The following is an 18,387-nucleotide window of genomic DNA, read 5'->3' as shown; positions in this document are numbered from 1 at the left end:
GCCAGTGCGCGACACACTCGCACACACACGCGCGCTGAAGGACGAAGGACGAAGGACGAAGGAGTCAGCACGAAGGACGAGGCGGACACTCACACAATCAGATGCGGTGAGATTCACTCAACAGCAGTGGCTGGCACTTTTGGGGCGCCATCTCGCGGCCAGTCAGCCAGCAGATTGAATTAACAGAGCTGCGTGGTCGAGGACCCAAGATTTCGATGGTGAGATCGCCGGAATTGAGGGTGTGCCATGTGCCATATCCTCTGGAGAGCAATGAAGCGCATTTACAGGCACTGTGAGAGGCGAGAAAGTCACCACATTCTGTTAATGCCACACAGCTATGGCACACAGCGAGTGAAAACCATTGGCCCTAAGGCCAAGTTCTGATTTGGATTTGCGCTTTTGGGTGCGTTTTTTCAGCGGGTTTCCTCGGGGTCCTCTTCCTTTTCGCTCGTCCTGTCTTGCGCTTGTCCAATTTGCCAGTTTGGCTGTTGTGGCTGTCAACCGTTTCCTTCGACTTTCCTTCTCCGCCTGCCTGTCACTCGCTGGCCACAAGGCAGTCCTTTGATATCGCATCCTTTGGCGCAGCTATCAAATTTCTTCTACTTAAGCGGCAACAAGGACACGCCCGACTTTACTCCCCTTTCTCCTGGCCTTTCCACTGCCTTTATTTCGTTTTGTTTCAGTTTCATTTTGCCACTGCTAAGAGCGAAATAATGACAGCCTCGCTTTGGTATCCTCAACTTTTTGCTTGGATTTCTTCCAATGAAGACAACGCATTCTGGCAGTCCTCGAAATATGTTGCCCACTTTGTGTGTCTGCTTTTTGCTGGCCCCGTTAACGCGGCATATGAAATATGGATTCACTTACGTATCACTCGCGACCCTTCGGGGCCATTAAGTCACCACTGTTCCCATCGTCAGCCAAAGGATTCCCTTTTTGGAGTCCCTCTTATGCACCCCACTACTTTATTCTTTTTGTATGCACTTCTGTACCCTTTTAAAGGAACTTCCATAGTGTGTGTCTCTTTTAACAGCATGCGAAAATTCCCTTAATAAATTTAAATTTAACAATCGACCCACGAACTGTAAACTTTTAACATATAATTAAACATGTTGTTCTTTGGTAATTAGTTTTTGTGTTTAAAATATAAAATCTGTTCTATTAAGACATATCAAAACCGTAATCTTTTCCATTTATAAGAGCTGAAAAGCAGGCATTTGGTCGCATCTTAATTTCCGGAGAATAATTGTCGGCTTACCGAAAACCTCTTAGAAAAATCCTATACAAAACCGTCCACGATAAAAACCATTCATTTAGCATTAATTGTTTTTGGCAACATTTCTATTTATGATGTAAGTACTTAGTAACACTTCCCCACTGCATCGTTTCCAGGGAGCTGAATTAAGCAAGAGATTTCGACAGCCCAAATAAACAATGTGAAATAGCTCATAGCTTAGCAAAATAAGAAGAAAAAACCATGAAAACAAGTAAGCTCCAACAACGAAATCCGCTTTGAAATATTCCGCAAGTGCATATGGAATATGAGCAGAACAATTATTAGATGGAAACCAACTGTTTTTCCAGAATAATGCCGGGGGCGGGGTCAAGGGGATGGCCAAAGACAACCAGACGATTCCCGGGCTTCAAGTATTTTCGAATGCACAACAGATCCGAGGAAACTTTCTAGTGCAGGGGCCCAAAAACCAAAATCATTGTGGCCAAAAAACACAGAAAGAAATCGAAGTGTTCCGGCTTGAAAAGTTATAATTTTCTCTAAACTTCCGTTGTTACAGGGAGCTCCAAAAAAATACCTGTGGTTTTAAAATCACTTGTAAAGCGGACCAAATTTATGCAGTGAAAAATGAATGGAATTTTTCGTAATTAATTCATCAAACCTTTTAGACACTTTTTTAAGCATTCGCATACATTACATATTTCCGTTCTAGACTTAAAGGAATTCCTTAACAGTGTTAAGTTAACACTATTAACCAAATACAAAGTAAAATATTAAAATAAGATTCTATGTAGTTATACGTATTGTTTGACTAATAGAAAGTTATCACTAAGCTTAAAGACATTTTTTCAAGTGCCCACCCATACTCCTTCATACATTCACACATGTTCTATATTTACCCACACATGCCTGGGTGAGAGTACATTATAACTGTGGGCTAGTGCAAACATTAAAGGCAGCACATAAAATGCTTTCTTTGTGCATGATAGCGCGCTCAGTTTTTCCAGAAGCAGAGGAAGGAAATGCAAAAACAAATGAAAGCGAATGCCGGCGGATGGAGAGCAGGGGAAAGACTGGGGAAAGTGAGGAAAAGGTATTGTTAAGTTGCAGGAAGACCACAACAAACCCACACATACTCAAAAGCACTCTCACATGAGTATTTTCTGGATGTATTAGATATGGACAAGCGGACGGACAGACGGACTGTCGAAAAAAAGGCATTTCATAAAAGATTTAACATTCAAATGTGCAGATGGAGTCCAGAGTCCTCTGAGTGCGAGTGTGCTCCTCGTAAATAAAACTACTTAAGCACATGTGAATGAACAGCATTAAGGATGCAGGACTATGATGTGCATTTTGCTTATGTTTATTTCGCATGTAAAATATATTTCACTTGAAGAAACAAGGAGGAAAATGAGATGCCACACAGAGTTGTCATCAGAAATGAGAAATGTAAACTGCTGACGGCAATCTTATATACTTTCCCGTTGTAATCCAGAGCGACAGAGTGACCACTCGGCTTTTCCCACCAACGAATCTTTGACATCGCGTTTTCCCCTATTTTTTTTTTACCAGCTTTCTGCTGTTTCAGATTCTTAATCAGGACAAACTTATCCGCTATGCAGGAGCATCAACAGCAAGGCTATCAAATAAACGAATCCTCGAAGTAGAGGAGCTGAGGAGGCGAACCGACAGCAGACACTATCTGCTTGTCCTTGCAGGCGGCGGCCCCACCTGAAATCCGAAATCTGAAATCTGCCGGCAGGAACGTAATTTAAACAGCACGTTTTGCATGTCGCTGGCCAGGACTCAGCCCGCCGTGAAGGGCCGAAGACCAATCCTCAAGTCCAGCTCAGCTTTTTGCCCACCGCTGCACAGAGAAAAATTAAATCAATTACATTGAAATTACACTTTTTTTAGCTGATCTCAAGCTTTAACTCCTGGCAAAGGTCATAAGAAGTTAACAAATTCCGTACTTATAAATCCTATTATTTTACGATCATTGATCCCATGAAAATTCCTTTCTGTGTGTTTATCTGCTGGCTGTTTCTCTTGTTGTCCTGCGCTTCCTTACTCATATTAAATGCAAAAGTCATTGAGCGCAGGACAACATTGAGGCAGCAGGGGGTTCGGGGTCTTAAAAAGTGGCAAGGTGGGGTAAAAGTGGCAGAGGTAGCGGCCATGGCAACAAAAACAACTAGTTTATTTCCACATCCTTGGACATGAGTTTGCTGTAAAATTTCGTGTTGATGATCTTACTAGGTTATGCATTAGTTTTTCGTGCTCGCCGTAAGCCCGCCTTAACCCTCCATAACCCTCCGTAGCTCCTTCCCCATATCTGCGCTTTCACTTCCGCTCGTTCCGATTTGCATTTCGACCCCCAAAACCCCCTTGTAGCTTTGATTTTTTGTGTCCTGTCGCTGCGCTAAATCTCACCAACAACATGCATGCAGATTCTACGGGAAGAGCTCCTCCGATGTTGCTTGTCTTTTATGTTTATGTAAATTGAAGTTTGGCAGCAGCAGCAGCACACCCATAAATATTAAGTATACGTGGCATTGTCCCTGCCTCTGTTGTGCTTCGCAAATTGCAACATTTTAGTAGCCCAGGAGGATTTGCAGCCATTGACTAAGTGCTGCTGATGTACTACAAATATTCTCCGTTAACAGCCAGCCACCTTGGATCGATGTGGAACATATCACACAGATATCTTTGCCCTGATTCGGCTTACATTTTAGATGAATCAATGAGAATATCTACAATACTCAAGAGAATATAAAATTAGCTTACCCATTGTCCGCATATTTTTAGAATTTAAGGCTCAACGAGGTAAGGCATTCTCTATTCTGACTTTATTAAGCACAACGACGGCTAAAATACTGTTTTTTTGCGAAAAATAGAAAGTCGAACTTGGGAAAAAAAAATCTTATTTTTAGCGATCTTTCGATCATAGTTTAACCAAATCAAGCGACTGTTTTGAACAGCTTGCAACCTAAGCTAACGATCCCAATCACTTTAAGGAAAATTAAATTTTTGACCAATTTTGGCATTTTTTTAAGGGGTTCATGTTTTTTTGCAAGAAATGTCCAAAATTTAAAGTTTCTAGGTTTTGTTGAAAATGGATGGTAATTTAAATTACCAGCTCATCGAGGTATGGCATTCCTAATTCTGACTTTATGTAGCCCAATGGCGGCAAAAATACTGGTTTTTCTTGGGTGAAAAATAGGAAATCTGATTTTGGACTAAAATCTTCATATTTTTCGCGGTTTTTAAATCGTAGTTTAGCCAAATCAAGGCGTACAGCTAAAAGTTCGACTGTTTTGAGCAGCTTGTAACCTATGCTAACGATCCCAATCCCTTTCAGGCCAATTCAAGTCTTGACCAATTTTCACATTTTTTGAGGAGTTACATCATGTTTTTTTTGCAAGAAACGGCCAAAAATTAAAGTTTTTAGGTTTTAATGCCAATGGATTGGAATTTAAATTACGAGCCTAACGAGGTATGTCATTCCCTATTCTGACATTTTTAGGCAAAATGACGCCCGAAATACTTTTTTTTAATCTAAAAATCCACAGTCGCATTTTTGACAAAAACTGCCTCCTTTTTAAAGTTTTTCAGTCGTAATTTGGTCAATCCGGGGCGAACAGCTAAAAGCTAGCATCATAGGACAACGATCCCCATCACATTTGGGGAATTTTGTATCTTAAACCATTTTCGCATATTTTATAAGGGGCTACTTTAGGTATAATTAAAATAAAATTGTAAGTGTACATACCCGCTGGTAAACACCGACAGCCGATGCGGCCGCGCATTTAAGGCTCTGAACATTGTGGGTGGCCGGCAGCGGGGGCGTGGCAGGTGCCCTGTTGGGCAGGGGGCAGGTGACAGGTGGTTGAGGCATCAGCGGTGAAGATGGTGGCAGCGGTGGTGGCTGCAACAGCGACTGAAAGTGGGTGAGCAGCGGCGGTGGCTGTGGCGGCGGTGGAACGCTTTTGGCCTGAAACATGCACTTGCCATCCTCCGCCGGCGGCAAAGGAGGTTGCACTTGAAAACGTTGCTGTTGCTGCGGATGTTCCTGTTGCATGGGCAACATGAAGGGCACCAAGATCATCGACTGAGCAGGTGAATTGTTGCTGCAGGGTTGCATGTTGCTGCTGTAGCCATTGCAATGAGAATGGCAATGTTGCATGGGGAGAAGCGACGGCTCTGGCCCCATATTGCTGACGTAGGTACTGGATGTTGTTGTTGTTGGTGGCATGAGGCAGTTGCCATAGGAAAAGTTTTGAATAGAAGATGTTGCTGGTGCTGGTAACTGTTGCAACTGCTGCGTTGTTGTTGTCTGCTGTAGGGTTGTGATGCAGCTGACTTGCTGATGCTGCTGCTGGCTCTGTGGATTTTGGTAGAGTGGTGGTGGCGGCTGTTGGTGCCGCAGTCGCGGTACAGGCAAATGCTCGTAGTCCTGCTTGCAGCAACGGCAGTCCTGGCAGCAGCCATTGCTGCAACTGCCGCAGCAATTGTTGTTCCCTGAGGCTGGCATCGCATATGGCTGACTGGCGGAACGGGCATCGGAGGAGTAGCTCAGCAGCTTGGGCGCCTTGCCCGGCGGCTGCCAGTGCAGCGAGCAGGGCAGGATGCCAACGAATCCCAGTCCCCCAGAGGGACTGGCCGAATGTCCGGTCGACAGGTTCGCTATCTTGGCGAAAACAGATCGCTTAGCTCTGTTTAGCTGAAAATACAAAACAGAAATTAGGTAGCTTTTCAAACAAATTCATTGTCACGGTAACCTAAGGAACAAGGCTCTACAGCTCCACAACATGTTATGAAATTAATTCATTTTATTTCCATTTCTATAAGTTATTATTATTTTGTATAAAAATAAATTGGTAGTGCTATAAATTGCTAAAAACTATACTATGCCTTAGCTATGTGAAAGCCTGGCAGACTGCTTCAATACGAGTCAAAATACCTTTACTTTTACATAGCAAGTAATAGAAAAATAAAATAAGCAGCTATCTACAAAAAGTCAGAAGTGGGCTTAAAATACCAAATCATGTATTTTTTATAAGTCAGGCAATTTTCAGGCTTCTTGTTATCATTCCTTTGGACTCGATATTTTTGCTTGCTTTGGCTTCCCATAAATTATGAGTTATTTTCGGTACGCTTGATTAAAATGTACGCCTTATTAAAACGTTTTCTTTTTTTCGTGCAAAAACAAGGTAAAGATGCCTGACTCTTCGTAAAAGTATCTTGTTTTGGGTGAGATTTTGGCGCTTCGTCGGCCGATTCGCCCTCAATGGGCGGGAGGCTTTCAGAAATCACTCAAAGTTTGTCAAGAACGAGAAAACCAATTTTTCAGCTGAGTGCATTTTAATTTCGTATACGCCCAGTGTTCGCCTGTTGAGTCCTGCAGCAAGGAGACTGGAACATGGAGACTGGAGACCAAAGACCGAACCGAATGCCTAACCCCAACTGCGTGTGGAATGGAAAAGTTTGCTTTTCATTGCAACACGCTTGAAATGGCAACTTGGACAAACAGCACGGGCTGGAGCAACAATAACACGAGGAAAAACCGAAAAACTCGAAGGAAAATGCAAGAAAAATTGGCTGGGCCTGTTCCCCATTTTCCTTCTGGCTCCTTCTCATTTCTTTTCCCTTTTCCCCTTTCCTGGCCAATTTGCATGGCTCTGTCCACAGTCCATTGTTGACTCCGGCTGCCTATTCCTTCTTGAAGCGTACTGAAACGCATTTTGGCCAAAAACGAGTCCTTGCACAGGCCAAACAATAGAATATTAGATGTGACAAAACAGGTGCACGTGTCCAGCCAATGTAGCAACTGCCTTGGGCCAAATTCCTTGGCTCAGAGATGTGCCAGCCAGTTGGCCATGGTTAATTGTCAGACTGCCTGCCGGCCAGAAAGCCTCATTTTACAACATACGTGCGGAATCAATCAGGATCAGAAGTCAATCGGGTACTTGACAGAAGGACTTCCAAAATTGCAGTCCAGGCATGAATACAGGGATAATTTGAGAAGTTTGGCAATCAATCAATGGCTGTGAACAGATTGGAAACAGTTTTTAATGATCTAATAAAAGGGGTTGGGATTCATAAGTCCTTTTCAACATTTCCCCAATAGAATTACAAAAGCAAAGAAGTATTCCATAAACCATACACCACATATAAGTTTCTTTGAATATTCAAAAAACACTAACCAAGTGTTATTAAAACAACCGCAACAACTTCGAAACGACCCACAGATTATGCCCTTAAAACAGCACTTGAATCTGCAAGATTCACCTCCCCGTTTTTCCAACGGAACAGAAACAAAATATCTGGAAAACAAATTTCCATAATTCCATAAATACTTGGCCCGCATAATGAAAAATATTTGCACAACTCAAGATCAAAAGTTTTAGTGGCAGAGCAGGAATAGTTTAGTTTCTTGAATTTTTGACAGGCAAGACAGCAACAACTTTCTGACTCTTGCCGGCGATTAAGATGCCGGCAAACGGAAAGTTTGCATTTTGGCCAACACAATTTTGCTAGCTGCAATCGTGTTCAATTTGTGTGCACAATATCTGGAGGAAAAAGAGATACGCGTGTGTGCGAAACATGTGCAACTTTTGTGGCTCTCGGGGCTTAATTACAAAAACCGGAAAAAACCGGGGCTTAGTCCTGCAACATAATCACTGGGCAAGGACACACAGAACAACCGACCGACCGCCGGGGTCCTTTGAAAGTATGTTTTGTGGCCCTGTGAGATACAAAGCTGGAAAGTACAAAGAAACTTACAAAAAGAATTTGGTAGCATCAAAGCAAAAATTTTTAATGAATTTCTTGCCGGGCAGCAGGGCAGCCGGGTGGGCCTGCAAAACGCACCACACGCAAATGCAAAAGGCGCAAAAAGGACCTGGTCCCGTGAGCCCCCTCCCCCGCCCGCGCATTCGTATCCTGGGTGCGGGAATGCAGGGTCAAAGGTCCGGCCAGCACCACTTCATCTTCCCTTTTGGCCGCTGGCTCGGCAATCGTGCTGCTCGTCGGTGGCCTTAATTAAATTTAAATATTTTATCACCGAAAAATTGCCAGGCGGCAGCAAGTGCGCAGCAACAACAACAACACAAGGAGCAACGGCAGGACATGAAAAGGGTGCAAAAGTGTGTGTTGGTGTGTATTGGTGTGTGCCTGAGTGCAGACAGCCGAAAATACTGATGTGGGTGTATTTTTCATTATTTGCCCAGCGCTGCAACTTTTTTTTGGTTTTTTTACCCCCACGCTCACGTCCCTTGCCATCGCCACACTTCATATTCAATTGTGTTGAATAATTGCCATACGGTTTTTTGACCAACGGTTTTTGACACTTTCCTAAAAGGACACACGCGCCCTCAAGTGCCCCGCCCACAAACACACCATCACACACACACACACAACTGGAGAGCCGCCCCCATGCCACATTCGAAGTTTGGTTTTCCCTTTTTGTCCCAACGACCGAAAAGTGAGCAAAACACTCGACCAACTGAAAGGGGGAGGGGAACTCCAAGGACCTCTGGACACGGACACACACACACACAAACACAACACCAACAACAAGCAGGGGAACAACAACAATTATAAGGGAACTCTGGGAACAAAAACAAAACATGCCAAAAGCGTTTTTTGAAATATCTTTGTAAATATTTAAAATGTTCTGTACATGCGGGTGCTTCAATCAAACCGAATCGCCAACGGCGGGGGCAGCGATGAAAGGGGAGGGGGGAGGTCCTGGAAAAGGTCCTGCGACCGGGGACCAAGGCTATTGTGCGCCAAACCCAACCCCGGGACAAGTTTTAAATAGTTTTTGTTGGCAAATGTCAAAATGCAATTTGATATTCATAAATTAATGAAGCGCCATTGCAACAAAAAACCTCTCCTGGATTATAAAGTTTTTACATAAATTATGTGGGCGTGCTTTTGCGGAAAGGGTTGTGATTTAAATCTGGCATTTAAATGTGTAATCCCCGGCTGATTATAAATGCATTAGAATGAAACTAAAAATTAGAAATTCTCTTCGAATTCCATTGAAATACCGTTTGGATTTGGTCATAGCAAGGTTAATGCTGAACTATGTATGTAAGTAAAATACATTTCCTTTGTAGGATTTTAAAAATAGTTTATTTTTAATACATTTTTGGGAGACTTTTTCAAATATTTTATAAACTCTATATTTAAATCATAATTAAATGCCTTTTAAGTGGTTAAACAAGTAGGTTCACATAATTTCTTCAAATTTTCCACAACAATATAATATTATATTATTTGAGTCAAAAAAAGGAATAAAAACAAATACATATGGCCCGCTAAAAAGTACTAACATTCAAGTTCAAAATTTTTTTTATTTCCATAAAAAATGCATTTTTAATATGTCACAGATTCGTTCTAATATTGAGAATAGACATTTGTTTTACTTTCTTTTATTCATTTTCATGATCAAAAACTTAGTCAGAATGAAACAAATTTTGAAAAGAAGTTCGTCTAATGGATTCTGTTAATTTGTTAAGTGTTGATTAAAATGTGTTATGTGGAAATCAATGCTGACAACAATTTGAAGGAGAAAATAATACAAGTCACTATTTTATTCATGTTCGAATAGTCGTCGTAAAAAAAATCTTAAGCTTAATTTAATGAATGTTTTATAGTAATACATAAATATATTTATAAAATTTAAAGAGAAAATTAAAAAAATATACAAATTGATTTTAATACTTTCAGGGCACAGAATGCTAAACAAAACGTCAAATACACCTTAATGATTTTTGCATTTATCCGACATTTATCCGACTTAAGGATCTGTTTTCTTGTACACATGCGCACCTTATTGAGCTGTTGTTGTCCTTTGCGGCAAAACAAAAAAATTGTAAACAAGGTCAGGACACGTAGGCCAAAACCCGTAGCACAACAAAGAGAGCGGGCCGAAAAAGGTCCTTCTACTCACCCACTCTCTCCCTCTCTCACTGGCCGAAGTGCAGTGCTCACTCACACACTGGCACAGGTCCTGGCAGGACACCGCCCGAATGGCCCACTTTTGGATGGGTTGTATCGAATTTTTTTTCACTTCCGCACAACAAAACTCGCGACTCGGAGAGGCAGGAAAACAAAACAGGACGAGCACGGGCAAGAACACACAGAGAGGAGGCGAGCACGTGGCAGCCGGGAAAACCGGGAAATCAGGATAGCCTGCTCAAGATTTCAACGATTAGTTCTCAGCGAAAAGCAGCGCCTCGTGTCGACGAATTGACACTGAAGAGCCAAGTTGCCAAGTAGCCAAAGTCGGCGTCCAGCAGTTTCAGTAGCGTTTGAAGTGGCAGCGCTGCACCACCACCAAAAAAACCAAAAAAAAAAAAACAGAAAAGCGAGCCACAGCACACACACACACTCACAGACACGTGTGCCACCAATACAGGACACGCAAGGCGAGCCAACCCAAGCAACGGAATAAAGGCGAACGGCCCTTCTCTGTGGTTGACATTATCGCATGCAACTAAATCACACGCACACACCGACACTCACACAGCTGCAGGTGCACCCACCCCTCGTCCTTTTTGCACCGCCCTTCGTGCGCTCATTCGCTCGGGCAACGTGGCGTATGGGTAACAATGGAGAGCACTAATACACTGCCATCTGCCTTAGCGCCATTTATGGCATTTGATATGCTAATTTGCACATATTCATAGAGAGCGAGAGCTGAAGAGAGAGAGGGAGCGAGAGAGAGCGAGGAAGGACATCCACCACCAGGACAAAAAGGTGCGAGCATAACCATCTGCCGGCTCATCTCCTTCGTCCTGTCCTGCCGCCTTCCTGCTGGCCAAGTGGCTCACCAGTTTCTCTGTTTTGATGGCTCTTCAGTTGTGAGACCCGCGTTTTGGGTCCTGAGTGGCAGCAGGTTAGCTGCCTGATGAGCTGCACTTGGCCTTATGGACACACTTGGAGATTTCATTAATTATTTTGCCTTACAAATAGTGCACCCAACATTTATATCTCTTTTTATCAAAATGTATACACAACCTAATATCTGATCATGTTATGATCTTAGAAATCGATGAATCGATAAATTCTGAAATTTATTTTACAAGACCGTAGTCTGTCTTTTCAACATAATATATAGGATTGTCATAAACTTACATAAAAAGAAAAAAAGTTTAAATGTTATTATATTCATGATCAATAAGAAGCCACAATTAAACAATTTCAAATTTATTGAACAAACTCTTCCAAACATATTAAAAGTTTTTCATCAAAAATAGTTTAGCGATCAACAAAAAAAGGATAGTATTGAACTAAAACTCAATGTCTTGGTCACTGAAGCTAGTTTCAATTTTTCTATATAAACTTTCAAAATTTGACTTTTTAATGATTAATTAAAAATAAAATCTCAAATATTAAAAGTTATATTTTCCAGTCCAAAACTATCTTGCATCTTCTTTAAGCTGTAGCGCATTTTCCGAGTTCGTTGAAGTCCTTTGGCTCCAGCCACCACCGAAGAGCAGTGTCGTTCTTTCGTGCGCTCTCCCAGCTCTCTGCAAGCTGCAAGGATTCTCACCAATACCAGTGCAGCAGCAGCCCAGTGGAAATGCATGTACGACACAGAGGCGGAGTCTGAATGCTGGCCATGTAAAAGCGGCAAAGGCTTATGTATCCAAAGGGGAGGTGCCATTGAAAGCATATACATAGTCGCTAGAGAGAAGAAGTTTTCCTCAGAAAAGACAAAATGGCGGTCAGTTTTCGTGTAGATTTGTTCAAGAAAGATCATTTCCGGTTAAAAACCCCTGGGTGAAACGACGCCTCTGCGCTTTGTTTACGAGTTGTTTTGGGGGGAAGAGCTCAATACAACAACAGGCTGCGATACAAGTCACGAAGCGTCGCTCACCGAGAGCGAAAGTTGCTGCTCCTTGTATCGCTATTTTCCTCGGCTCGCTCTCGGCAGCAAAAACTGCGATACAAGCCAGCAACAACAGGGGTTTTTCGGCTTCGGGAATGAGCAAGTGGCATCCTGTTGAGCCTGGCCCGAAGAATCAGCTGACAGGACTCGGCAAACGCACCTGACACCGGCATCGACATCCCCTGGTCATCCGACCGGCGTCCAGTTTGACACTTCTCTGACATTATCTATCGCTGGTCAGGGGCACATGTGACATTATCTGACGTTGCCCCAAAAACTTTGTCATCCAACCCATGAATATTACTCCTCTTTTATCGGTGGCAGACAGCCTCATCCTCATCCTCCTGCTCCTCCTCCATCACCTTCTTCTGTCTTCTTCACAAATTATGCAAATTTCAGATTTCCAAAGTAAACATTTACTTTACTTTTCAGCGCAGACAGCGTGCCCCGGCGGCGCTTAAACCTCCGACTTGCAATCTCCATCGCTCCTTTTGGCCATTTGACATTTGTTAAGTTTTCTTATCGCGCGCTTTCATTAGCGGCCGTCGTCTGCTTCGTCCAGGGACCTTCTAATTGTCTTGCAAATTAGTCCGCCAGTGACTGAAAAAAATTCGACCCCAAAAAAATACGAGACGGGGAATCCCAGAATCCCGCCACTCGCTTTATTTGCCCATCGAGAGGCTACGGGTATGGGTAGCATGTGGCATCTGCTTGAAGGAAATGAAAAGTAAACAAAGCCGCCGTGCAACATTTGACGGCATGTATGAGGGGCCAACCCCCGTAATTTTTGAATGGCGATTTCCGTTGAGCACGAGGACGTGCTTCTGTCGAGGATTAGCCCCCAGACACGGCAGCTGCCGAGCGTCACCCGGTCCGGCGGAAACGCACAACAGACACTCAACCCATCCCGCCGTGTTTTTATAGACTTTTTCACTTAATCCCCCATAGAACCATAATACAGACCTAACAATCGATTAACTGCCAGCTGGAAGGCTTTAAACTGGCTTTAACCAAAGTCTGGCGGCATGATGTACGACCAGAAGTTAGTCTTGAATATTTCATGAGGTGTGCACTTAAAGAGGTCTCTACCTTTTATCACAGCGCAGTCTTAACAGTAATAAAAAGGTTCACAAAATATTAAAAATATAATATTACCTTAAACAGAAAATAATGTCGAAGAATTTTATTTAAATTTGAAAAATCTTTTTTAAAAGCCAAGAAAGTTAAAATTAATTTAAGGGACATTATACAAAAATTAAAAATCTTTCAAATTTTAATTTTAATTTTAATCTTTCAAATTTCTTTGGAATTTCTAAATCCAAATTACAGAACCAAAATTGATTGTAAAAAGTCAAGAAAATTCAAAATAATTTTAAAGCTTATGAAAAGTAAAGTATTTTACATCTTACAACAATATACCATTAAGTTTAAGAACGCAGCTCTTCAAAACAGAAGTAGGTCTATACACTTTCGTTGCAACCCATAATAAAGTCAATGTGCTGTCACTGACATAATTTTCAGATACTTAAAAGCATCACCGCCCTCTGCCTTAAGCCGAAAATGTCTGTTAATTTGGGGACTCCAATATTTCATTTATTGCTCGGAGCCCAAGACAAAATGTTTCCCGCTCTAATTGAAAAATTATGGTGCCATAAAATATGTAAGCTTCATAAAGTGTATGTTCGCGAATTTAATTGGCTGCAAAAGTTTGCAAGTACTTTTAACTCTCGTCGAGTTTAGTACAATTTTAAATAGTTGTGTTTATGCCCGTCGTTTTTGAAGGCGGCAGAGAAGTTAGAGAGACATCTACAAATCGCCAAGAATAAACAAAACTTCTTTATACATTTTCGCATAATGAAATCCCCCAGCGAGGGGGGCTCCAGCAAAACATTCTGCAAAATTACCCTTAAAACAAAAATGCATTATTGTCATCTAAAATGCAAGCATGCATTATCCTGTCACAGGTCCTTTGAGAGTTGGCTTTTTGCGTTGCTCGCCTGGCTGCTCGAGCTCCAGCTTCAGCTTCAGTTTCTTTTGCTCCTGCAGCAACGTTTATTATCAGCCCCGAATCCCCATTCCCCTTCCAGGCAAGCCCAGACAATAGTACAGTCCGTGTCCTTCATAAGCCAGTGAGCTGGGATCAATTTGCCAGCAGCCAGAAACCTTTTTAGTTGCGCATGCAAATATGACAAACACACAGAGTACATGTATATAGCCCGGAATGGAATAGCCCTTCCCAATCCCAATCCAAATCTCCTCCCAGAGCACTCCGATCTAATCCACTCCTTGGCCCTTCGGCCATCTGTGTCTCGTGCTAATGCTGCATTCTTGGGGGAAATTATCGCTGTCGTAGGGCCGAGAGACTCCGGCTGCAGTTGGCCAAAAATTTGAATTTGCCAAATTACATATTGAAATATTATTGCAGTGAGCCCCGGAAAATTCGCATGCCGCTTCCCGGCAAAGTGCGAATTTGACAATTTTTCCTCTATTTTTTTTCGACCTCAGTTCTCGAAATTGCTTTCAAATTATTTTGTCAGCTGCGGAAACGTGGTGGCGACTGGCCTCCAGTTCGAGTTGAACTTCGTTTCCGGCCCGCAGTCGTCACTTGCGAGCAATTTGCGGCCAAGGCGAGTGGAAATTGAACACAGATTATTATTGCTTATTTCTGCATGCGTTGCAGGTTCGACGCTCGCCGGATTACAGTCATAAAAGCCGGGCGAGGGAAATCATACGGTTACGGCTAAGGCGGCGACTCCGGGCGGGGAACCCGCTCTAATGAAAGCCCGTGCTCATGGGTAAACCAAATAATAACCGAGGCAATGGTTAGGTAAACCACGGCGGCAGCTTTGACTGCTGAATATGAGACTTCTAGAGGGCCGAGAAACACCCTGCATAACAATACCTACATAAGAAAAAACTAAAAGTTCTTTGACGAATACATAGATAGGTGTATAAAAATTAGAAACATTATCTTATGAACTCTATGATCATTTCACTAGATAAATATTCTATTCATCCCTGTCCATAAAGAATAATTTTCATTACTTCAAATAAAAGTTGAATATTTTTCTAAAATATTTGGATTTAGTTCAACATTCTTTTACAACAAGAATATTTTCCATTATCTTAAAAGTCTTTATAACAGAAGGCTTGTATTCAAATAATTAATAATTATATCAATATATAAAATAATCTGTAAAATCAATGAATAAAAACTGTAATTTAGTAACGTTCCTTGGGGGAAAATAATGTTAGAGCGAGTAATCCACCAAAGATATCCCCTACAAAAAAGGGGTATTCGAACGCCAATGCTTAGAGCGAAACTGAAACCACAGCCGCAAATTGAAAGACAATAAATGTGCGCAGTCATATGGAAAATTGTGATATTCACACAATTTAATTAACATGAATAAATATTGTTACAGGCGGTTGGCCCACCGATCCCGCCCAGACTTGTACAGCAACAATGGGAGTAGGAGTAGGCAATCCGGGCAGCCAGCTAACGAGCGGCCAGCATGGCGTATGAGTAACGGCGGGCCTTTGATTGTCTGCATGCAAAAGAAACAACAAAATTTGTGTGGGCAAACAAATCGAAAGACACGCCAAACTCCGGGGAAAAGCGACAAAACAAAAGGCTCGACAGACGGAAAACATCATAAATCCCCGAAAATCTCACTGTGTTATTGTTCGAAAGCCGAGCTCATCAGCGGTTGGCAGATTTGGCCAGGATTTGCAGTCGCACGTCTGCTCACACTGTCAGCCACTTGAATTGCCAACCGGAATGAAGTGGTGGCTAATCAGAGCATTTTCCAGGAGTTAAGCGACAAATGTCGGGACATTGTCACGCCACGCACTTTGAGGGCTCTTCATTAGCCGGTTGACACAGATTTTCCACACACAAAATAATTTAAGCCTATAGAATATAAAAAAAACACGGTCTGTTTTATAGAAAATTAAACTTTTATTAATTTATCACTTTATTACTAAGTCTTTTGAATTAAGAAAATTGTGCAATTTGCAGCAATGTGCAAATTTGATTTTGTTATTATTTTAATAATATTTAACATTTGCATGTAATAAGTCTCAATTTAAAATGAATGTAGTGAAACTCAATAAATAAAATAGTTTTAATCAATTTTAAAATAATGTCTGCCACATACAATTTTAAATATTTAACCTTAGGATAATGTTCAGGCTATCATTAAGATAAACTTAAAATGCTCCCAATAACACTATGCATTAATTAAAAATGTTAAAAACATCCATAATTTTATAACTCTTTGCATTAATCTAAAAGATCCTAGATATGATCTTATAATTTTTTTGAGTGCTCAGATTGATAAGTTTGGGTTTTGTCTTCCGGATTTGAATTGAAATCACAGCTTGACTTGTCTGCGACACGGCTTTATTAGGGTCTCGCTTTCGGGGTCGCCTTTTGTTTTTGCTTCGTCACCTCTGACCGCATGACTGACATAATTCCGGTAGATTAAGTGGAAATGTCAGAATTTGTTTCGTCCATTTACCACTTTGCTTTCATTATGCTAATCAAAGAAGAGCTTGAAATGAATAAACCGAAAATTAATACGCATTTTGCCAAACAATTTCATTAGCAAAAATTTCAATTAGTTGCACGATTGAATCGACAGGATTTCAACAACTTTTCATTTGCTCTGTGTGAGTGTGTATTAAAATCAATTGTAAAATCAGTAAAAAGTAAACTCGAACTGGCGGCGCAAAGTTTCGCGATTCACGATTGAAATCTTTTACGGCCAGAAATTATGAGAACATTTTCCATTTCTTGGGGCGCGGGAAGCAACAGAGCGTGACAGAAAAGTAAAGCAAACTTTTCGCTTACAGTTTCATGAGCACGGGGCAACAATCGCTTCACTTCAGTGGCGAAGACGTCGAATTGCCAGCAGCACCACCCTTGTAGCAACACCACCACCCCCAAACCACTAAAAACCACCAGCGGTGGCAGCAATTCGCATAACAATAACAATATCTTGACTGCAAACATTTCAATACCAAGATTCAGCCACGTTCCAATTGTCGGGACCAGCCAAAGTATAGATAGATGGATGAGATCTGTGCACCGCTAGAAAGGATTCTCGGTTGCCCACTTTGATTTTGAAAAGCAGGAAGAAAGTCTTACGGGATTTTGACTTCCTAAATAACAATTGTATAATAACTTAGATGTGATATCTTAAAAAAAGTCCACAAAGTTTTGAAATGATTATAAATACAAAATACTGACAGTCTATAAATTTAAAAATTATATTTAAACTATAAAAATAATTAATTAAAAATCAAAATATTGTTATTTATTTGATATAAGGTAAAACCGATGTTGTGATCAATATTTTAGCAAATAGTTTATAGAAAAGATAATAGAAAGTACTTTAACTATATTGTGGATGTTTTCGGTGCAAAATGAGAAGGGTTTTCCGGGGATGTTGGAGCAACCGGTTGGCTTTGGCCGCAAGTCAAGTGTTGCGGGCGTGGGTCCAGGAACAACACTCCTCGGAAAAAAAGTCAATTGTTCAAGTTAAAGTGAAACTTTCTCAAGAAGTTTTCCCAGACGCAGCCGCCTTTCTTTTCGTGCCTTTATCTGTGCTGAAGTGGGGATCTGGGATCTGGAATTGGAGGTCTGGGGCGGGGAGAACGCTTGAATGGTTGCCATTGACACGTTAACTTTGCAATTGCCGAAGCCCCCGGGATTCCCGATTGCCGCCCCCCCAATAATCTCGTGTCTGCCGCTAAACGCAGTTTTTCCGCTTATTTTGCCAGCTGTGCGTCCTGTGTAGACAGTTCCTTTCGCTGCGTGCCTTATCTCCGCCAGTCGCCGTGTCCTGCAGCCTTAAACATGGCTGGACAAATTATCCTTTAAAATTCAAGCGAATGTCGACAGTCCCCCAACCATTTTTTTGGTCACCATCCCTGGCAAAATGCACGACACACTCATATTTCAAATGTAAAGTTCATGTTTATATTTTGGCTAATGTTTTTTCTACTCGGGTGTGCTGGACAAAATGGAAAAAAAGCACAGTAGCCAAGAAAAAAGGAGAACAAACCACTTTTGAGTTTGACACCAGCTGGTGCCTGCCTGCGGTCGTCCTGGGGGCGTGGTGCCCCTTCTACGCCCCTGATCGCCACCACCCCTGGCAGTCCCTTGCCCCTCGGGCGATCCATGGCTGCCGCTTGCTGCCTGAAGTGGCCGTAAAAGCTTTCAGCATTAATAGCTTGA

At 41.9% G+C, this 18,387-nt stretch overlaps 1 protein-coding gene across 3 annotated transcripts in view; it reads right to left on the bottom strand.

The window, feature by feature from the left end:
- The window catches only part of LOC119548884 (oligouridylate-binding protein 1C), a 63,053-nt gene extending 52,647 nt beyond the window's left edge, over positions 1–10,406 (bottom strand). The window contains exons 1-2 of one of the 3 annotated variants that reach the window (XM_037856533.1): positions 10,200–10,406; positions 5,010–5,960 (exon numbers count right to left, since the gene is read on the bottom strand). In XM_037856533.1, the coding sequence (XP_037712461.1) occupies positions 5,010–5,771 (762 nt within the window). In that variant the 5' untranslated portion in view covers positions 5,772–5,960; positions 10,200–10,406. Of the gene's footprint in view, positions 1–5,009; positions 5,961–10,199 lie in introns of those variants that run through there. The other 2 variants (XM_037856543.1, XM_037856522.1) reach the window with 2 other exon arrangements.
- Between the last annotated feature and the right edge of the window lie 7,981 nt (positions 10,407–18,387).

Source organism: Drosophila subpulchrella, chromosome 3R, assembly GCF_014743375.2.
Source record: "Drosophila subpulchrella strain 33 F10 #4 breed RU33 chromosome 3R, RU_Dsub_v1.1 Primary Assembly, whole genome shotgun sequence".
Lineage (NCBI taxonomy): Eukaryota > Metazoa > Arthropoda > Insecta > Diptera > Drosophilidae > Drosophila > Drosophila subpulchrella.
Note: the sequence above shows the minus strand (reverse complement) of the source record. Positions and strands in the feature narration are given on the sequence as shown.